Here is a 24295-nt window from a genome sequence, read left to right as displayed (position 1 = left end):
GGTTCAGGGTGCGTTCGTCGAACCATTTGGCGAAAATTGTGATGTTCGGAAAACCAAACCGAACCTTGAAAGGTTTGCGCATCTCTAGAAGTGTGGTAATGATTGTTGGGGGAAGTGTGGTAATGTTTGTTGGGGGAAGTGTGGTAATGTTTGTTGGGGGAAGTGTGGTAATGTTTGTTGGGGGAAGTGTGGTAATGTTTGTTGGGGGAAGTGTGGTAATGATTGTTGGGGGAAGTGTGGTAATGTTTGTTGGGGGAAGTGTGGTAATGATTGTTGGGGGAAGTGTGGTAATGATTGTTGGGGGAAGTGTGGTAATGTTTGTTGGGGGAAGTGTGGTAATGATTGTTGGGGGAAGTGTGGTAATGATTGTTGGGGGAAGTGTGGTAATGTTTGTTGGGGGAAGTGTGGTAATGTCAGTGGGTCATATGAGGGACGACCTGATTCCTGACGCTAGCAGCAGCTGCTCTTTACCTTTATCAGCCGCCATCTTTCTTTATTGTTTCCTCAGATCTGCGGATCCCCCTCATGTGGAAGGATAGTGAATACTTTAAAAATAAGGGTGGTGAGTACAGACCCCGGGGGTCACCTCCTTCACATCTAAGAAGGTATCAGGTGTGTCCAGGGGACTCCGCCAGAACCAAGGCTCTAAGTACTGCGTCCACATAGCGGGGCCCGCGCACTAAAACGGGAGTAATCTAGGGGTATAGAGCTATGGAGACCCCGGGACATGGAGCGTGATTGTTACCACAGTTACTAACACCTGATTACTGTGTACACGCAGAGCGTCATCTGCACGCAGGAGAGCGCACGCACCACAGAACACTCAGCAGAGGACGCTCACCACAGAACATGCAGCAAAGGGCGCTCACTACAGAACACAGCAGAGGACGCTCACTAGAGAACACGCAGCAGAGGACGCTCACTACAGAACACACAGTAGAGGACGCTCACTACAGAACACACAGCAGAGGACGCTCACTACAGAACACGCAGCAGAGGACGCTCACTACAGGACACACAGCAGAGGACGCTCACTACAGAACACGCAGCAGAGGACGCTCACTACAGGACACACAGCAGAGGACGCTCACTACAGAACACACAGCAGAGGGCGCTCACTACAGAACACGCAGCAGAGGACGCTCACCACAGAACATGCAGCAAAGGGCGCTCACTACAGAACACAGCAGAGGACGCTCACTAGAGAACACGCAGCAGAGGACGCTCACTACAGAATACGCAGCAGAGGACGCTCACTACAGGACACACAGCAGAGGACGCTCACTACAGAACACGCGGCAGAGGACGCTCACTACAGAACACGCAGCAGAGGACGCTCACTACAGAACACGCAGCAGAGGACGCTCACTACAGAACACGCGGCAGAGGACGCTCACTACAGAACACGCAGCAGAGGACGCTCACTACAGGACACACAGCAGAGGACGCTCACTACAGAACACGCAGCAGAGGACGCTCACTACAGAACACGCGGCAGAGGACGCTCACTACAGAACACGCAGCAGAGGACGCTCACTACAGAACACGCGGCAGAGGACGCTCACTACAGAACACGCAGCAGAGGACGCTCACTACAGAATACGCAGCAGAGGACGCTCACTACAGAACACACAGTAGAGGACGCTCACTATAGAACACACAGCAGAGGACGCTCACTACAGAACACACAGCAGAGGACGCTCACTACAGAACACGCAGCAGAGGACGCTCACTACAGAACACGCGGCAGAGGACGCTCACTACAGAACACGCGGCAGAGGACGCTCACTACAGAACACGCGGCAGAGGACGCTCACTACAGAACACGCAGCAGAGGACGCTCACTACAGAATACGCAGCAGAGGACGCTCACTACAGAACACACAGCAGAGGGCGCTCACTACAGAACACGCGGCAGAGGGCGCTCACTACAGAACACACAGCAGAGGATGCTCACTACAGATCACACAGCAGAGGACGCTCACTACAGAACACGCAGCAGAGGATGCTCACTACAGAACACGCAGCAGAGGATGCTCACTACAGAACACGCAGCAGAGGACGCTCACTACAGAACACAGCAGAGGACGCTCACTACAGAACACACAGCAGAGGGCGCTCACTACAGAAAACACAGTAGAGGACGCTCACTACAGAACACAGCAGAGGACGCTCACTACAGAACACAGCAGAGGACGCTCACTACAGAACACGCGGCAGAGGGCGCTCACTACAGAACACGCGGCAGAGGACGCTCACTACAGAACACACAGCAGAGGACGCTCACTACAGAACACGCAGCAGAGGGCGCTCACTACAGAACACTCAGCAGAGGACGCTCACTACAGAACACACAGCAGAGGGCGCTCACTACAGAACACCCAGCAGAGGACGCTCACTACAGAACACACAGCAGAGGGCGCTCACTACAGAACACACAGCAGAGGGCGCTCACTACATAACACACAGCAGAGGGCGCTCACTACAGAACACACAGCAGAGGGCGCTCACTACAGAACACTCAGCAGAGGGCGCTCACTACAGAACACACAGCAGAGGGCGCTCACTACAGAACACCCAGCAGAGGACGCTCACTACAGAACACACAGCAGAGGACGCTCACTACAGAACACTCAGCAGAGGGCGCTCACTACAGAACACTCAGCAGAGGGCACTCACTACAGAACACACAGCAGAGGACGCTCACTACAGAACACGCGGCAGAGGGCGCTCACTACAGAACACACAGCAGAGGGCGCTCACTACAGAACACACAGCAAAGGACGCTCACTACAGAACACACAGCAGAGGACGCTCACTACAGAACACACAGCAGAGGACGCTCACTACAGAACACGCAGGAGAGCGCACGCACCACAGAACACGCAGCAGAGGACACTCACTACAGAACACGCAGCAGAGGACGCTCACTACAGAACACACAGCAAAGGGCACTCACTACAGAACACGCAGCAAAGGGCGCTCACTACAGAACACGCAGCAGAGGACGCTCACTACAGAACACGCAGCAGAGGACGCTCACTACAGAAAACAGCAGAGGACGCTCACTACAGAACACGCAGCAGAGGGCGCTCACTACAGAACACGCAGCAGAGGGCACTCACTACAGAACACGCAGCAGAGGGCGCTCACTACAACACAGCAGAGGACGCTCACTACAGAACACAGCAGAGGACGCTCACTACAGAACACGCAGCAGAGGACGCTCACTACAGAACACGCAGCAGAGGGCGCTCACTACAGAACACGCAGCAGAGGGCACTCACTACAGAACACGCAGCAGAGGGCGCTCACTACAGAACACGCAGCAGAGGGCGCTCACTACAGAACACACAGCCGAGGACGCTCACTACAGAACACACAGCAGAGGACGCTCACCACAGAACACGCAGCAGAGGGCGCTCACTACAGAGTACGCAGCAGAGGACGCTCCCCACAGAACACACAGCAAAGGACGCTCACTACAGAACACACAGCAGAGGACACTCACTACAGAACACGCAGCAGAGGACGCTCACTACAGAACACGCAGCAGAGGATGCTCACCACAGAACACGCAGCAGAGGATGCTCACCACAGAACACGCAGCAGAGGATGCTCACCACAGAACACGCAGCAGAGCACGCTCACTGTTATGAACTGGTAATTTAGGAGCGACATGCGACTAGCTCTGGGCAGGTGGTAACTATACAGACCGCATTTCCTGATCTTAACACAACACTAGTAGTAGCCGTGGGATGTTCCTGTCACTCCCTGGACACCTCGTCACAGCCAGAGAACTAGCTACCCCTAAAGGTAGAAACAGGAAAGCTATCTTGCCTCAGAGAAAATCCCCAAAGGATAGGACAGCCCCCCACAAATACTGACTGTGAGAGGAGAAGGAAATGACATACGTAGTATGAAACAAGATTTAGCAAAAGAGGCCACTTCTAGCTATATGCATAGTAAGGAAAGAACACTGTGCGGTCAGTAATAAAACTAGAAAAAGTCCACCGCAGAGATATGAAAAATCTCCACACCTGACTAAATGTGTGGAGGGCAAAAACTGCAGCCCAGAGCTTCCAGCTTAGCTAAATAGATCCATACTGATAAGCTGGACAAATGAGCAAAACATAGAATGTGCTGAACAATAAAGTCCACAACAAGTGGACTGCAAAAGGACAAGCAAGGACTTATCTTTGCTGAACTGGACAGAGTGTCAGGGAAATCCAAAAGAGCAGTGGCTCCAAACAGGAACAATTGACAACTGGCATTGATTGAGGAATAAGGCCAGACTAAAATAGCCGAGCCAGAAAGACGATCAGTGGGAGCAGCTGCTGATGCTAAATCCAAGAAGCAGCTATACCACTCAAAACCACAGGAGGGAGCCCAAGAGCAGAATTCACAAAAGTGCTACTTACAACCACCGGAGGGAGCCCAAGAGCGGAATTCACAACAGTACCCCCCCTTGAGGAGGGGTCACCGAACCCTCACCAGAGCCCCCAGGCCGATCAGGACGAGCCAAGTGAAAAGCACGAACCAAATCGGCAGCATGGACATCGGAGGCAACCACCCAAGAATGATCCTCCTGGCCATAACCCTTCCACTTAACAAGATACTGAAGCCTCCGCCTCGAAAAACGAGAATCCAAAATTGTCTCCACCACATATTCCAACTCCCCCTCAACCAACACCGGGGCAGGAGGATCAACAGAGGGAACAACGGGTACCACATATCTCCGCAACAAAGATCTATGGAAAACATTGTGGATGGCAAAAGAGGCTGGAAGGGCCAAACGAAAAGACACTGGATTAATAATCTCAGAGATCTTATAAGGACCAATAAACCGAGGCTTGAACTTAGGGGAAGAAACCTTCATAGGAACATGACGAGAAGATAACCAGACTAAATCCCCCACACGAAGCCGAGGACCAACACACCGACGGCGGTTAGCAAAACGCCTTTTCCTGAGACAACGTCAAATTGTCTACCACATGAGTCCAAATCTGCTGTAACCTGTCCGACACAGAATCTACACCAGGACAATCAGAAGGCTCAACCTGCCCTGAAGAAAAACGAGGATGGAAACCAAAATTACAAAAAAAAGGCGAAACCAAAGTAGCCGAACTGGCCCGATTATTAAGGGCAAACTCGGCCAACGGCAAGAAAGCCACCCAATCATCCTGATCAGCAGACACAAAGCATCTCAAATAGGTTTCCAAGGTTTGATTAGTTTGCTCAGTTTGGCCATTTGTCTGAGGATGGAACGCCGAAGAAAAAGACAAATTAATGCCCATCCTAGCACAAAAGGCCCGCCAAAACCTGGAAACAAACTGGGAACCTCTGTCAGACACAATATTTTCCGGAATGCCATGCAAACGAACCACATGCTGAAAAAACAATGGAACCAAATCAGAGGAGGAAGGCAATTTAGGCAAAGGTACCAAATGGACCATTTTAGAGAACCGGTCACAAACCACCCAGATAACAGACATCCTCTGGGACACAGGAAGATCCGAAATAAAATCCATGGAAATATGCGTCCAGGGCCTCTCAGGGACAGGCAAAGGCAAAAGCAACCCACTAGCGCGGGAACAGCAAGGCTTAGCCCGGGCACAAGTCCCACAGGACTGCACAAAAGAACGCACATCCCGCGACAAGGAAGGCCACCAAAAGGACCTAGCCACCAAATCTCTGGTACCAAAAATCCCAGGATGACCGGCCAACACCGAACAATGGACCTCAGAAATTACCTTACTTGTCCATCTATCAGGAACAAACAGCTTCCCCACAGGACAGCGGTCAGGTTTATCAGCCTGAAATTCCTGAAGCACCCGCCGTAAATCAGGGGAGATGGCAGAAAGAATCACCCCTTCCCTAAGAATGCCAACCGGCTCAAGAACTCCAGGAGAATCAGGCAAAAAACTCCTAGAGAGGGCATCCACTTTAACATTCTTAGATCCCGGAAGATATGAAACCACAAAATCGAAACGGGAGAAAAACAGGGACCATCGAGCCTGTCTGGGGTTCAGCCGCTTGGCCGACTCGAGGTAAATCAGATTCTTATGATCGGTCAAGACCACAATACGGTGCTTGGCCCCCTCAAGCCAATGTCGCCACTCCTCAAATGCCCACTTCATAGCCAACAACTCCCGATTGCCGACATCATAATTGCGTTCCGCAGGCGAAAACTTTCGGGAGAAGAAGGCACATGGTTTCATCAAGGAACCATCAGAATTCCTCTGTGACAAAACGGCCCCTGCCCCAATCTCAGAAGCGTCAACCTCAACCTGAAAAGGAAGAGACACATCCGGCTGACGCAAGACAGGGGCAGAAGTAAATCGGCGCTTAAGCTCCTGAAAGGCCTCAACAGCCTCAGAGGACCAATTTGTCACATCAGCGCCTTTCTTCATCAAATCAGGGGCTTAACCACACTAGAAAAGTTGGCGATAAAAATTAGCAAAGCCCAAAAATTTCTGAAGGCTCTTCACAGATGTGGATTGAATCCAGTCATGAATGGCTTAAAAATAAACCCCAAAAAAGAGACCTTCTGAACTCCAAATAGGCACTTAGACCCCTTCACAAATAGAGCATTATCACGAAGGATCTGGAATACCATCCTGACCTGCTTCACATGAGACTCCCAATCATTGGAAATAATCAAAATATCATCCAAATACACAATCAAGAATTTATCAAGATAATTGCGGAAAATGTCATGCATGAAGGACTGAAATACAGAAGGAGCATTCGAAAGCCCGAAAGGCATCACCAGGTATTCAAAATGGCCTTCGGGCGTATTAAATGCAGTTTTCCATTCGTCACCCTGTTTAATATGAACAAGATTATATGCCCCTCGAAGGTCAATCTTGGTAAACCAACTAGCCCCCTTAATCCGAGCAAACAAATCAGAGAGCAAAGGTAAAGGGTATTGGAATTTGACCGTGATCTTATTAAGAAGGCGATAATCAATACAGGGTCTCAAAGAGCCATCCTTCTTGGCAACAAAAAAGAATCCCGCTCCCAATGGTGACGAAGACGGCCGAATATGCCCCTTCTCCAAGGACTCCTTAACATAGCTCCGCATAGCGGTATGTTCTGGCACAGACAGGCTGAAAAGTCAGCCCTTAGGGAACTTAGAGCCTGGAATCAAGTCAATAGCACAATCACAGTCCCTATGTGGAGGAAGGGAACTGGACTTGGGCTCATCGAATACATCCTGGAAATCTGACAAAAATTCAGGAACATCAGAAGAGGGGGAAGAGGAAATTGACATTAAAGGAACGTCACTATGTACCCCTTGACAACCCCAACTAGTCACAGACATCGATTTCCAATCCAACACTGGATTGTGTACTTGTAACCATGGAAAACCCAGTACAACAACATCATGTAAATTATGCAACACCAGAAAACGACAATCTTCCTGATGTGCTGGAGCCATGCACATAGTCAGCTGAGTCCAATAATGAGGTTTATTCTTGGCCAACGGTGTAGCATCAATACCCCTCAGAGGAATAGGGCTCTGCAAAGGCTGCAAAGAAAAACCACAGCGCCTGGCGAATTCTAAGTCCATTAAGTTCAGGGCAGCGCCTGAATCCACAAATGCCATGACAGAGAAAGATGACAATGAGCAAATCAGGGTCACAGACAGGAGAAACGTAGGCTGTACAGTACTAATGGTAACAGATCTAGCTACCCTCTTAATACGCTTAGGGCAATCAGAGATAGTATGAGCTGAATCACCACAGTAAAAACACAGCCTATTCTGACGTCTGTATCCCCTCTGTTCCGCTCTAGTCAGAATCCTATCACATTGCATAGGCTCAGGACTCCGCTCAGAGGATGCTGCCATATGGTGCACCACTTTGCGCTCGCGCAAGCGCCGATCGATCTGAATGGCTAGAGACATAGATTCGCTCAGACCAACAGGTGTGGGGAACCCCACCATAACATCTTTAAGGGCTTCAGAAAGACCCTTTCTGAAAATTGCTGCCAGAGCGTCCTCATTCCATTTAGTGAGCACAGACCATTTTCTAAATTTCTGGCAGTATAATTCTGCCGCTTCCTGACCCTGGCACAGAGCCAACAAGGTTTTTTCCGCATGATCCACAGAGTTAGATTTGTCATACAATAATCCGAGCGATTGAAAAAATGCATCTACATTAAGCAATGCAGGATCCCCTGACTCAAGGGAGAATGCCCAGTCCTGAGGGTCACCACGCAGCAGAGAAATAACTATTTTAACTTGCTGAGTGGGGTCACCAGAGGAACGGGGTTTCAGAGCAAAAAACAATTTGCAGTTATTTTTAAAGTTCAAAAACATAGATCTATCCCCGTAAAACAAATCTGGAGTAGGAATTCTAGGCTCTAAGGATGGAGTCTGAACAACATAATCTTGGATACTCTGAACTCTTGCAGCAAACTGATCCACACGAGAAAACAAACCCTGAACATCCATGTCCGCGCCCAAATCCTGAATCACCCAGAGATTAAGAGGAAGGAAAAAGACAAAACAGACTAAAGAAAAAAAAAAATGGCTCAGAACTCTTTTTCTTTTCCTTCTTTTGAGATGCATTCAGCTCATTTTTGGCCAGTTGTACTGTTATGAACTGGTAATTTAGGAGCGACATGCGACTAGCTCTGGGCAGGTGGTAACTATACAGACCGCAGTTCCTGATCTTAACACAACACTAGCAGTAGCCGAGGGATGTTCCTGTCACTCCCTGGACACCTCGTCACAGCCGGAGAACTAGCTACCCCTTAAGGTAGAAACAGGAAAGCTATCTTGCCTCAGAGAAAACCCCCAAAGGACAGATAGCCCCCCACAAATAATGACTGTGAGTGGAGAAGGAAATGACACACGTAGAATGAAACAGGATTTAGCAAAGGAGGCCACTTTTAGCTAGATAGACAGTAAAGGACATAACACTGTGCGGTCAGTAATAAAAACTAGAAAAAGTCCACCGCAGAGAAATGCAAAAATCTCCACACCTGACTAAAGGTGTGGAGGGCAAAATCTGCTGCCCAGAGCTTCCAGCGTAGCTGAATAGATCCATACTGATAAGCTGGACAAATGAGCAAAACATAGAATGTGCTGAACAATAAAGTCCACAACAAGAGGACTGCAAAAGGACAAGCAAGGACTTATCTTTGCTGAACAGGTCAGAGTGTCAGGGAAATCCAAAAGAGCCGTGACTCCAAGCAGGAACAATTGACAACTGGCATTGATTGAGGGTGTCACGATATGGTATGAAATATCATATAAGTTTAGTTCTCTTGCTAGCATGCTGTGGGCTAAGCCCCCCTTCTTGGAGTGTCTCTGCAACAGCTTGTAGCTGCAAATTCCTGACTTTCAGCTCACAAGCTTTCATCCCCCTCACCAAGGTATTTACGACCGACATTTCCTAAAGTCCACAACAAGTGGACTGCAAAAGGACAAAAGGACTTATCTTTGCTGAACTGGACAGAGTGTCAGGGAAATCCAAAAGAGCAGTGGCTCCAAGCAGGAACAATTGACAACTGGACTTGATTGAGGAATAAGGCCAGACTAAAATAGCCGAGCCAGAAAGATGATCAGTGGAAGCAGCTGCTAATGCTAAATCCAAGAAGCAGCTATACCACTCAAAACCACAGGAGGGAGCCCAAGAGCAGAACTCATAAAAGTGCTACTCACAACCACCGGAGGGAGCCCAAGAGCGGAATTCACAACAACTCACTACAGAACATGCAGCAGAGGACGCTCACTACAGAACACGCAGCAGAGGACGCTCACTACAGAACACGCAGCAGAGGACGCTCACTACAGAACACGCAGCAGAGGACGCTCACTACAGAACACGCAGCAGAGGACACTCACTACAGAACACGCAGCAGAGGGCGCTCACTACAGAACACACAGCAGAGGACGCTCACTACAGAACACACAGCAGAGGACGCTCACTACAGAACACAGCAGAGGACGCTCACTACAGAACACACAGCAGAGGACGCTCACTACAGAACACGCAGCAGAGGACGCTCACTACAGAACACGCAGCAGAGGACGCTCACTACAGAAAACACAGCAGAGGACGCTCACTACAGAAAACACAGCAGAGGACGCTCACTACAGGACACACAGCAGAGGACGCTCACTACAGAACACACAGCAGAGGACGCTAACTACAGAACACGCAGCAGAGGGCACTCACTACAGAACACACAGCAGAGGACGCTCACTACAGAACACGCAGCAGAGGACGCTCACTACAGAACACGCAGCAGACGGCGCTCACTATAGAACACGCAGCAGAGGACGCTCACTACAGAACACGCAGCAGAGGGCGCTCACTACAGAACACGCAGCAGAGGACGCTCACTACAGAACACGCAGCAGAGGACGCTCACTACAGAACACGCAGCAGAGGGCGCTCACTACAGAACACCCAGCAGAGGACGCTCTCTACAGAACACCCAGCTGAGGACGCTCACTACAGAACACGCAGCAGAGGACGCTCACTACAGAACACGCAGCAGAGGACGCTCACTACAGAACACACAGCAGAGGACGCTCACTACAGAACACACAGCAGAGGACGCTCACTACAGAACACGCAGCAGAGGGTGTGCACATCAGAATATGCAGTAGAGGACGCTCACTACAGAACACGCAGCAGAGGATGCTCACTACAGAACACGCAGCAGAGGACGCTCACTACAGAACACTCAGCAGAGGACGCTCACTACAGAACACACAGCAGAGGACGCTCACTACAGAACACTCAGCAGAGGGCGCTCACTACAGAACACGCAGCAGAGGGTGTACACATCAGAATATGCAGTAGAGGGCGCTCACTACAGAACACGCAGAAGAGGATGCTCACTACAGAACACGCAGCAGGGGACGCTCACTACAGAACACGCAGCAGAGGACGCTCACTACAGAACACTCTGCCGAGGACGCTCACTACAGAACACACAGCAGAGGACGCTCACTACAGAACACGCAGCAGAGGGCGCTCACTACAGAACACACAGCAGAGGACGCTCACTACAGAACACGCAGCAGAGGACGCTCACTACAGAACACGCAGCAGAGTACGCTCACTACAGAACACTCAGCAGAGGACGCTCACTACAGAACACACAGCAGAGGACGCTCACTACAGAACACTCAGCAGAGGACGCTCACTACAGAACACGCAGCAAAGGGTGTACACATCAGAATATGCAGTAGAGGGCGCTCACTACAGAACACGCAGAAGAGGATGCTCACTACAGAACACGCAGCAGAGGACGCTCACTACAGAACACGCAGCAGAGGACGCTCACTACAGAACACACTGCCGAAGACGCTCACTACAGAACACACAGCAGAGGACGCTCACTACAGAACACGCAGCAGAGGGCGCTCACTACAGAACACACAGCAGAGAACGCTCACTACAGAACACGCAGCAGAGGACGCTCACTACAGAACACTCAGCAGAGGACGCTCACTACAGAACACACAGCAGAGGACGCTCACTACAGAACACTCATCAGAGAGCGCTCACTACAGAACACGCAGCAGAGGGTGTACACATCAGAATATGCAGCAGAGGACGCTCACTACAGAACACGCAGCAGAGGATGCTCACTACAGAACACGCAGCAGAGGACGCTCACTACAGAACACGCAGCAGAGGACGCTCACTACAGAACACGCAGCAGAGGACGCTCACTACAGAACACTCAGCAGAGGACGCTCACTACAGAACACACAGCAGAGGACGCTCACTACAGAACACTCATCAGAGGGCGCTCACTACAGAACACACAGCAGAGGACGCTCACTACAGAACACTCATCAGAGAGCGCTCACTACAGAACACGCAGCAGAGGGTGTACACATCAGAATATGCAGCAGAGGACGCTCACTACAGAACACGCAGCAGAGGATGCTCACTACAGAACACGCAGCAGAGGACGCTCACTACAGAACACGCAGTAGAGGACGCTCACTACAGAACACGCAGCAGAGGACGCTCACTACAGAACACTCAGCAGAGGACGCTCACTACAGAACACACAGCAGAGGACGCTCACTACAGAACACTCAGCAGAGGGCGCTCACTACAGAACACGCAGCAGAGGGAGCTCACTACAGAACACGCAGCAGAGGACGCTCACTACAGAACACTCAGCAGAGGACGGTCACTACAGAACACGCAGCAGAGGACGCTCACTACAGAACACACTGCCGAGGACACTCACTACAGAACACACAGCAGAGGACGCTCATTACAGAACACGCAGCAGAGGGCGCTCACTACAGAACACACAGCAGAGGACGCTCACTACAGAACACGCAGCAGAGGGTGTGCACATCAGAATATGCAGTAGAGGACGCTCACTACAGAACACGCAGCAGAGGACGCTCACTACAGAACACTCAGCAGAGGACGCTCACTACAGAACACACAGCAGAGGACGCTCACTACAGAACACTCATCAGAGGGCGCTCACTACAGAACACACAGCAGAGGACGCTCACTACAGAACATGCAGCAGAGGACGCTCACTACAGAACACGCAGCAGAGGACGCTCACTACAGAACACTCAGCAGAGGACGCTCACTACAGAACACACAGCAGAGGACGCTCACTACAGAACACTCAGCAGAGGGCGCTCACTACAGAACACGCAGCAGAGGGAGCTCACTACAGAACACGCAGCAGAGGACGCTCACTACAGAACACTCAGCAGAGGACGGTCACTACAGAACACGCAGCAGAGGACGCTCACTACAGAACACACAGCAGAGGACGCTCACTACAGAACACACAGCAGAGGACACTCACTACAGAACACACAGCAGAGGACGCTCACTACAGAACACGCAGCAGAGGGCGCTCACTACAGAACACACAGCAGAGGACGCTCACTACAGAACACGCAGCAGAGGGTGTGCACATCAGAATATGCAGTAGAGGACGCTCACTACAGAACACGCAGCAGAGGGTGTGCACATCAGAATATGCAGTAGAGGACGCTCACTACAGAACACTCAGCAGAGGGCGCTCACTACAGAACACGCAGCAGAGGGTGTGCACATCAGAATATGCAGTAGAGGGCGCTCACTACAGAACACACAGCAGAGGACGCTCACTACAGAACACGCAGCAGAGGGTGTGCACATCAGAATATGCAGTAGAGGACGCTCACCACAGAACACAGCAGAGGGCGCTCACTACAGAACACGCAGCAGAGGACGCTCACTACAGAACACTCAGCAGAGGGCGCTCACTACAGAACACACAGCAGAGGACGCTCACTACAGAACACACAGCAGAGGACGCTCACTACAGAACACGCAGCAGAGGACGCTCACTACAGAACACGCAGCAGAGGACGCTCACTACAGAACACGCAGCAGAGGGTGCTCACTACAGAACACGCAGCAGAGGGCGCTCACTACAGAACACGCAGCAGAGGACGCTCACTAAGAGAACACGCAGCAGAGGACGCTCACAGAGCACACAGCAGAGGACGCTCACTACAGAACACGCAGCAGAGGGCGCTCACTACAGAACACGCAGCAGAGGACGCTCACTACAGAACACGCAGCAGAGGACGCTCACTACAGAACACGCAGCAGAGGACGCTCACTACAGAACACTCAGCAGAGGGCGCTCACTGCAGAACACGCAGCAGAGGACGCTCACTACAGAACACGCAGCAGAGGACGCTCACTACAGAACACGCAGCAGAGGACGCTCACTACAGAACACGCAGCAGAGGGCGCTCACTACAGAACACGCAGCAGAGGGTGTGCACATCAGAATATGCAGTAGAGGACGCTCACTACAGAACACTCAGCAGAGGGCGCTCACTACAGAACACGCAGCAGAGGGTGTGCACATCAGAATATGCAGTAGAGGGCGCTCACTACAGAACACACAGCAGAGGACGCTCACTACAGAACACGCAGCAGAGGGTGTGCACATCAGAATATGCAGTAGAGGACGCTCACCACAGAACACACAGCAGAGGGCGCTCACTACAGAACACGCAGCAGAGGACGCTCACTACAGAACACTCAGCAGGGGGCGCTCACTACAGAACACACAGCAGAGGACGCTCACTACAGAACACGCAGCAGAGGACGCTCACTACAGAACACGCAGCAGAGGACGCTCACTACAGAACACGCAGCAGAGGGTGCTCACTACAGAACACGCAGCAGAGGGCGCTCACTACAGAACACGCAGCAGAGGACGCTCACTAAGAGAACACGCAGCAGAGGACGCTCACAGAGCACACAGCAGAGGACGCTCACTACAGAACACGCAGCAGAGGACGCTCACTACAGAACACGCAGCAGAGGACGCTCACTACAGAACACTCAGCAGAGGGCGCTCACTGCAGAACACGCAGCAGAGGACGCTCACTACAGAACACGCAGCAGAGGACGCTCACTACAGAACACGCAGCAGAGGACGCTCACTACAGAACACGCAGCAGAGGGCGCTCACTACAGAACACGCAGCAGAGGGCGCGCACTGTCATGGTTCCCAATGGCAGGGACTCAGGCAAAAACGGACTAGCTCTAGGAATGATGGAATCTCAGATGACCGCGACGCTGAACCTAACACGCAACTAATAGTAGCCAGGGGGTGTGCCTACGATTATCCCTAGACACCTCGCACCAGCCGGAGATCTAGTTACCCCCTAGTAGAGGAATACACAGACCTGGCTTGCCTCCAGGGAAACCCCAAAAGTGATAGTAGCCCCCCACATATAATAACGGTTAGGTAAGAGGAAAACACGTACGCAGTATGAATATAGATTCAGCAAAGAGAGGCCCTCTGACTAGATAGCAGAAAATACAAAAGAGGACTTCGCGGTCACCTCAAAACCCTAAACAGCCATCCTGAAATTACTTTAACTCCGTTATCAACTCATGACACCGGAGTAGTAATTTCAGATCACTAGAGCTTCCAGCAGCAAGAGAAATATAAATGCATTCTGGACAAACAAACACAAAAAATGCCAAAGATCCAACTTAGCTGAATTGCAGACTTGGAGCAGGTAGCAAGCAACAGAGGTGCTCTGGTAACATTGATTGCCGGCACTAGAATGACTGAGAAGCCAGACTAAATAGGAAACTCCCAGTTTCCTGATGGGAACAGGTGCAAGACAAAAGTCAGCCAGTACCACCAGTAACCACCAGAGGGAGCCCAAAAACAGAATTCACAACAGTACCCCCCCCTTAAGGAGGGGGCACCGAACCCTCATGAGAACCACCAGGGCGATCTGGATGCGCCCTATGAAAGGCGCGAACCAAATCAGAGGCATGAACATCGGAGGCAGTCACCCAAGAATTATCCTCCTGACCGTATCCCTTGCATTTAACCAAATATTGAAGTCTCCGTCTGGAAACGCGAGAGTCCAAAATCTTCTCCACAACATACTCCAATTCACCCTCCACCAGCACAGGAGCAGGAGGCTCAACAGAAGGAACAACCGGTACCTCGTACCTCCGCAACAACGACCGATGGAAGACATTATGAATGGTGAAAGATGCTGGTAGGTCCAAACGAAAAGATACAGGATTAAGAATCTCCAAAATCTTATAAGGACCTATGAACCGAGGTTTAAACTTAGGAGAAGAGACCTTCATAGGGACAAAACGAGAAGATAACCACACCAAGTCCCCAACGCGGATATGATGACCCACACGACGATGACGATTAGCAAACTGCTGAGTCTTCTCCTGAGACAACTTCAAATTGTCCACCACATGACTCCAAATCCGGTGCAGTCTATCCACCACCGTGTCCACTCCAGGGCAATCCGAAGATTCCACCTGGCCAGATGAAAAACGAGGGTGAAACCCTGAATTGCAAAAGAAAGGAGAAACCAGAGTGGCAGAACTGGCCCGATTATTGAGGGCAAACTCTGCCAACGGCAAAAAGGCGACCCAATCATCCTGATCAGCAGACACAAAACACCTCAAATAAGTCTCCAAGGTCTGATTAGTTCGCTCCGTCTGGCCATTAGTCTGAGGATGGAATGCAGACGAAAGAGACAAATCAATGCCCATCCTGGCACAGAACGCTCGCCAGAACCTAGACACAAATTGAGACCCCCTGTCAGAAACGATGTTTTCCGGGATACCATGTAAACGAACCACATTCTGAAAAAATAAAGGAACCAACTCAGAGGAAGAAGGCAATTTGGGCAAGGGTACCAAATGAACCATCTTAGAAAAACGGTCACACACCACCCAAATGACGGACATTTTCTGAGAAACCGGGAGAAAAACAACGACCAGCGCGCCTGTCTAGGATTCAGACGCCTGGCAGACTCAAGGTAAATCAGATTCTTGTGATCAGTCAAGACCACCACCTGATGTCTAGCACCCTCAAGCCAATGACGCCACTCCTCAAATGCCCACTTCATAGCCAAGAGCTCCCGATTACCGACATCATAATTTCGCTCGGCGGGCGAAAACTTTCGAGAGAAGAATGCACATGGTCTCATCACTGAGCAATCGGGACTTCTCTGCGACAAAACCGCCCCCGCTCCAATCTCGGAAGCATCAACCTCGACCTGAAAAGGGAGCGAAACATCAGGCTGGCGCAACACAGGGGCGGAAGAAAAGCGGCGCTTAAGCTCCCGAAAGGCCTCCACAGCCGCAGAGGACCAATTGGCAACATCAGCACCCTTCTTAGTCAAATCAGTCAGAGGTTTAGCAACACTTGAAAACCCAGTTATAAATCGACGATAGAAATTAGCAAAGCCCAAGAACTTCTGAAGACTCTTCAGGGAAGTAGGCTGCGTCCAATCACAAATAGCCCGAACCTTGACAGGATCCATCTCAACAGAAGAAGGGGAAAAAATATACCCCAAAAAGGAGATCTTCTGAACCCCAAAAATACACTTTGAACCCTTTACAAACAAAGAATTGGCCCGCAAAACCTGACAAACCTTCCTAACCTGTTGAACATGCGACTCCCAGTCATCCGAAAAAATCAAAATATCATCCAAATACACAATCATAAATTTATCCAGGTATTTACGGAAAATATCGTGCATAAAGGACTGAAAGACTGAAGGAGCATTAGAAAGACCAAAAGGCATTACCAAATACTCAAAATGGCCCTCGGGCGTATTAAATGCAGTTTTCCACTCATCTCCCTGCTTAATCCGCACCAAATTATACGCACCCCGAAGATCAATCTTAGAGAACCACTTTGCCCCTTTAATACGAGCAAATAAATCAGTCAATAGTGGCAAAGGATACTGGTATTTGACTGTAATCTTATTCAACAGGCGATAATCAATACAGGGCCTCAGGGAGCCATCTTTTTTACCCACGAAAAAAAAAACCTGCTCCTAAAGGGGATGAGGATGGACGGATATGTCCCTTTTCCAAGGACTCCTTAATATACTCCCGCATAGCAGCATGCTCAGGCACAGACAGATTAAACAAACGACCCTTGGGAAACTTGCTGCCCGGAATCAAGTCTATAGCACAATCACAATCCCTGTGAGGGGGGAGAGAACTAAGTTTGGCTCCTCAAAAACATCACAATAGTCAGACAAAAATGCCGGAATTTCAGAGGGAGTAGATGAAGCAATGGAAACCAAAGGTACTTCCCCATGAGCCCCCTGACATCCCCAGCTTAACACAGACATTGTTTTCCAGTCAAGGGCTGGATTATGAGTTTGCAACCATGGCAATCCAAGCACTAAGACATCATGCAAGTTATGCAACACAAGGAAGCGAATCACCTCCCGATGGTCAGGAGTCATACACATAGTCACTTGTGTCCAGTATTGTGGTTTATTCCTAGCCAATGGTGTGGAGTCGATACCCTTCAAAGGGATAGGAACTTCCAAAGGCTCTAGGCTAAACCCACAGCGTCTGGCAAAGGACCAATCCATAAGACTCAAGGAAGCGCCAGAATCCACATAGGCATCCACAGTGATAGATGACAATGAACAAATCAAAGTTACAGACAAAATAAACTTAGATTGTAAGGTGCCAATTGAAAAAGACTTATCAACCTTTTTTGTGCGTTTAGAGCATGCTGATATAACATGAGCAGAATCACCACAGTAGAAGCACAACCCATTTTTGCGCCTATAATTCTGCCGTTCACCTCTGGACAGAATTCTATCACATTGCATAATCTCCGGTGCCTGCTCAGAAGACACCGCCAAATGGTGCACAGGTTTGCGCTCCCGTAAACGCCGATCAATCTGAATAGCCATAGTCATGGATTCATTCAGACCTGTGGGCGTAGGAAACCCCACCATGACATCTTTAACGGCGTCAGAGAGACCTTCTCTGAAATTCGCCGCCAGGGCGCACTCATTCCACTGAGTAAGCACAGATCATTTTCGAAATTTTTGACAATATATTTCAGCTTCATCATGCCCTTGAGAGAGGGCTAGCAAGGCCTTTTCAGCCTGAATCTCCAAATTAGGTTCCTCATAGAGCAACCCCAGTGCCAGAAAAAACGCATCCACATTGAGCAGCGCAGGATCCCCTGGTGCCAATGCAAATGCCCAATTCTGGGGGTCACCCCGCAACAAGGAAATAATAATTTTAACCTGCTGAGCGGAATCTCCAGAGGAGCGAGATCTCAGAGAAAGATACAATTTACAATTGTGCTTAAAATTCAAAAAACGAGATCTATCTCCAGAAAAGAACTCAGGTATATGGATCTTGGGTTCAGACACAGGAGCATGCATAACATAGTCTTGGATATTTTGAACCTTAGAAGCAAGAGCACTCAGGCCTGTAGCTAAACTCTGGATATCCATTTCTCAACAGCTGAGATCTGAGCCATTCAGGGGTTAAGAGGAGAGAAAAAAGCAGCAGATTGCAATTATGGCTAGACAGAACTTCTGAGTAAAAAAAAAAAAAAAAAAGTGTCAGAAACTTCTTCTTTTCTCTCTTTCTTCAGCCAATACCTTTAATACATTTGCGGCCGGCAATACTGTCATGGTTCCCAATGGCAGGGACTCAGGCAAAAACGGACTAGGTCTAGGAATGATGGAATCTCAGATGACCGCGACGCTGAACCTAACACGCAACTAATAGTAGCCAGGGGGTGTGCCTACGATTATCCCTAGACACCTCGCACCAGCCGGAGATCTAGTTACCTCCTAGTAGAGGAATACACAGACCTGGCTTGCCTCCAGGGAAACCCCAAAAGTGATAGTAGCCCCCCACATATAATAACGGTTAGGTAAGAGGAAAACACGTACGCAGTATGAATATAGATTCAGCAAAGAGAGGCCCTCTGACTAGATAGCAGAAAATACAAAAGAGGACTTCGCGGTCACCTCAAAACCCTAAACAGCCATCCTGAAATTACTTTAACTCCGTTATCAACTCATGACACCGGAGTAGTAATTTCAGATCACTAGAGCTTCCAGCAGCAAGAGAAATATAAATGCATGCTGGACAAACAAACACAAAAAATGCCAAAGATCCAACTTAGCTGAATTGCAGACTTGGAGCAGGTAGCAAGCAACAGAGGTGCTCTGGTAACATTGATTGCCGGCACTAGAATGACTGAGAAGCCAGACTAAATAGGAAACTCCCAGTTTCCTGATGGGAACAGGTGCAAGACAAAAGTCAGCCAGTACCACCAGTAACCACCAGAGGGAGCCCAAAAACAGAATTCACAACAGCGCACATCAGAATATGCAGTAGAGGACGCTCACTACAGAACACACAGCAGAGGGCGCTCACTACAGAACACGCAGCAGAGGACGCTCACTACAGAACACGCAGCAGAGGACGCTCACTACAGAACACTCAGCAGAGGGCGCTCACTACAGAACACTCAGCAGAGGACGCTTACTACAGAACACTCAGCAGAGGACGCTCACTACAGAACACTCAGCAGAGGACGCTCACTACAGAACACTCAGCAGAGGGCGCTCACTACAGAACACTCAGCAGAGGGCGCTCACTACAGAACACTCAGCAGAGGACGCTCACTACAGAACACTCAGTAGAGGACGCTCACTACAGAACACACAGCAGAGGACGCTCACTACAGAACACTCAGCAGAGGGCGCTCACTACAGAACACTCAGCAGAGGGCGCTCACTACAGAACACTCAGCAGAGGACGCTCACTACAGAACACTCAGTAGAGGACGCTCACTACAGAACACTCAGCAGAGGGCGCTCACTACAGAACACTCAGCAGAGGGCGCTTACTACAGAACACTCAGCAGAGGACGCTCACTACAGAACACTCAGCAGAGGGCGCTCACTACAGAACACTCAGCAGAGGACGCTCACTACAGAACACTCAGCAGAGGGCGCTCACTACAGAACACTCAGCAGAGGACGCTCACTACAGAACACTCAGCAGAGGGCGCTCACTACAGAACACTGAGCAGAGGACGCTCACTACAGAACACTCAGCAGAGGGCGCTCACTACAGAACACTCAGCAGAGGACGCTCACTACAGAACACTCAGTAGAGGGCGCTCACTACAGAACACTCAGCAGAGGACGCTCACTACAGAACACTCAGCAGAGGGCGCTCACTACAGAACACTCAGCAGAGGACGCTCACTACAGAACACTCAGCAGAGGGCGCTCACTACAGAACACTCAGCAGAGGACGCTCACTACAGAACACTCAGTAGAGGACGCTCACTACAGAACACACAGCAGAGGACGCTCACTACAGAACACTCAGCAGAGGGCGCTCACTACAGAACACTCAGCAGAGGGCGCTCACTACAGAACACTCAGCAGAGGACGCTCACTACAGAACACTCAGTAGAGGACGCTCACTACAGAACACTCAGCAGAGGGCGCTCACTACAGAACACTCAGCAGAGGGCGCTCACTACAGAACACTCAGCAGAGGACGCTCACTACAGAACACTCAGCAGAGGGCGCTCACTACAGAACACTCAGCAGAGGACGCTCACTACAGAACACTCAGCAGAGGGCGCTCACTACAGAACACTCAGCAGAGGACGCTCACTACAGAACACTCAGCAGAGGGCGCTCACTACAGAACACTCAGCAGAGGACGCTCACTACAGAACACTCAGTAGAGGACGCTCACTACAGAACACACAGCAGAGGACGCTCACTACAGAACACTCAGTAGAGGACGCTCACTACAGAACACTCAGCAGAGGACGCTCACTACAGAACACACAGCAGAGGACGCTCACTACAGAACACGCAGCAGAGGACGCTCACTACAGAACACGCAGCAGAGGACGCTCACTACAGAACACGCAGCAGAGGACGCTCACTACAGAACACGCAGCAGAGGACGCTCACTACAGAACACTCAGCAGAGGACGCTCACTACAGAACATGCAGCAGAGGGCACTCACTACAGAACACTCAGCAGAGGACGCTCACTACAGAACACTCAGCAGAGGACGCTCACTACAGAACACTCAGCAGATGGTGTGCACATCAGAATATGCCGTAGAGGGCGCCTACTAAAGAATGCGCAGTAGAGGACGCTGTTAAGAAGACACACAGCTTGTAGCACACTCACTACAGAACACACAGAGCATACTCACTATGTATGCACACAGAGCATCATCGCAAAGTATGTGCACAGACGGCGCTACCTCCAGTGTGTTGTATTTGGACTGCTACCATATAATTTCCACATACACAACTTTTGTTCTTTGTCTCGCCTGTGGCAGAGCTGCACCGCTGTGCCGTGTTCTGTGCTCTGCAGATCCGGGGAGAGGTGTGTGACACGGAGATGGTCTTCGTAGATCGCACCGCCACAGACATCTGCTTTGAGAATGCCATCGTCTTGTGAGTACCTCCTCCTGATTTTCCCTGTATGAGGACCCATATCTGGGGGTCTTCCATCACATGGTGTGACCCACCTGTTGTGTCCTCTCCAGCTCTGACGTGGACCCTGGGTTTGAGCTCAGCCTGCAGCTGTACAGTTGTGCGGTGGATGAAGACTTCTCGCTTTCGGGGACTCCTCGAAGATTATCCACCAGACTGAGCAGTTCCTTGGGGAGATCTTCTGGGCGCAGGTTACGAGCTGCCTTGGATGGAAGCTGCAACAATGGGGGAGGAAGCCCAATCGTGCTGCCCCCTCCCAGTGTCCCGTGAGTACGGCAGGGGGATCTGCTGCATGTACAGGCCATACTATGTAATAATGACTCACTGAGTGTGTTGTAGTCTCCTCTGTGCCGTCTGTGGTTGCATTATATCGTCTGCTGCTTCTATCTCAGGGGACCTAAGTTTCAGCTGCTGGCCCACACCAAGCTGACGCTGGCCCATGTGCAGGATGGTTTCAGGACTCACGATCTCACCATCAGCAGCTCAGGTAAGGAGCTCGCTGCACAGAAAGCAGCCGGCAGCAGCGCACGTCAGTCCTCCCAGGGTCTGGAGGCGGCCTCTACAGCTTTGTGTCCCTGGTGTGTCCTCTTCTCTCGTTGTTAAAGTGCCCAGTGATCAGGATTGTGCTCCGTGACTACAGACAGTGTCAGGTCAGCTCCGTTATACTGATTACACTGATACCTGTGATCAGGATTGTGCTCCGTGACTACAGACAGTGTCAGGTCGGTGCCGCTATACTGATTACACTGATACCTGTGATCAGGATTGTGCTCAGTGACTACAGACAGTATCAGGTCGGTGCCGTTATACTGATTACACTGATACCTGTGATCAGGATTGTGCTCAGTGACTACAGACAGTGTCAGGTCGGTGCCGCTATACTGATTACACTGATACCTGTGATCAGGATTGTGCTCAGTGACTACAGACAGTGTCAGGTCGGTGCCGTTATACTGCTTACACTGATACCTGTGATCAGGATTGTGCTCAGTGACTACAGACAGTGTCAGGTCAGTGCCGTTATACTGATTACACTGATACCTGTGATCAGGATTGTGCTCAGTGACTACAGACAGTGTCAGGTCGGTGCCGTTATACTGATTACACTGATACCTGTGATCAGGATTGTGCTCAGTGACTACAGACAGTGTCAGGTCTGTGCCGTTATACTGATTTCACTGATACCTGTGATCAGGATTGTGTTCAGTGACTGCAGACAGTGTCAGGTCGGTGCCGTTATACTGATTACACCGATACCTGTGATCAGGATTGTGCTCAGTGACTACAGACAGTGTCAGGTCGGTGCCGTTATACTGATTACAGTGATACCTGTGATCAGGATTGTGCTCAGTGACTACAGACAGTGTCAGGTCGGTGCCGTTATACTGATTACACTGATACCTGTGATCAGGATTGTGCTCAGTGACTACAGACAGTGTCAGGTCGGTGCCGTTATACTGATTACACTGATACCTGTGATCAGGATTGTGCTCAGTGACTACAGACAGTGTCAGGTCGGTGCCGTTATACTGATTACACTGATACCTGCGATCAGGACTGTGCTCAGTGACTACAGACAGTGTCAGGTCGGTGCCGTTATACTGATTACACTGATACCTGTGATCAGGATTGTGCTCAGTGACTACAGACAGTGTCAGGTCGGTGCCGTTATACTGATTACACTGATACCTGTGATCAGGATTGTGCTCAGTGACTACTGACAGTGTCAGGTCAGCTCCGTTATACTGATTACACTGATACCTGTGATCAGGATTGTGCTCAGTGACTACAGACAGTGTCAGGTCGGTGCTGTTATACTGATTACACTGATACCTGTGATCAGGATTGTGCTCAGTGACTACAGACAGTGTCAGGTCGGTGCTGTTATACTGATTACACTGATACCTGTGATCAGGATTGTGCTCAGTGACTACAGACAGTGTCAGGTCAGCTCCGTTATACTGATTACAGTGATACCTGTGATCAGGATTGTGCTCAGTGACTACAGACAGTGTCAGGTCGGTGCCGTTATACTGATTACACTGATACCTGTGATCAGGATTGTGCTCAGTGACTACAGACAGTGTCAGGTCAGTGCCGTTATACTGATTACACTGATACCTGTGATCAGGATTGTGCTCAGTGACTACAGACAGTGTCAGGTCGGTGCCGTTATACTGATTACACTGATACCTGTGATCAGGATTGTGCTCAGTGACTACAGACAGTGTCAGGTCTGTGCCGTTATACTGATTTCACTGATACCTGTGATCAGGATTGTGTTCAGTGACTGCAGACAGTGTCAGGTCGGTGCCGTTATACTGATTACACCGATACCTGTGATCAGGATTGTGCTCAGTGACTACAGACAGTGTCAGGTCAGCTCCGTTATACTGATTACAGTGATACCTGTGATCAGGATTGTGCTCAGTGACTACAGACAGTGTCAGG

The 24295-nt window shown here is 50.2% G+C and overlaps 1 protein-coding gene across 4 annotated transcripts in view; it reads left to right on the top strand.

The window, feature by feature from the left end:
* Positions 1-24295, top strand: part of RTKN (rhotekin) — a 154184-nt gene that overhangs the window by 91799 nt on the left and 38090 nt on the right. For all 4 annotated transcript variants that reach the window (XM_077280458.1, XM_077280456.1, XM_077280455.1 and 1 more), the window contains 4 exons: positions 509-562; positions 21688-21805; positions 21898-22110; positions 22237-22331. In XM_077280458.1, coding sequence (XP_077136573.1) covers positions 509-562; positions 21688-21805; positions 21898-22110; positions 22237-22331 — 480 coding nt within the window. The remainder of the gene's footprint in view (positions 1-508; positions 563-21687; positions 21806-21897; positions 22111-22236; positions 22332-24295) is intronic.

This window comes from Ranitomeya variabilis, chromosome 1 (genome assembly GCF_051348905.1).
Source record: "Ranitomeya variabilis isolate aRanVar5 chromosome 1, aRanVar5.hap1, whole genome shotgun sequence".
NCBI classification, from domain to species: domain Eukaryota; kingdom Metazoa; phylum Chordata; class Amphibia; order Anura; family Dendrobatidae; genus Ranitomeya; species Ranitomeya variabilis.
The sequence above is the reverse complement of the archived record's forward strand: the minus strand, read 5'-3'. Positions and strand labels throughout refer to the sequence as shown.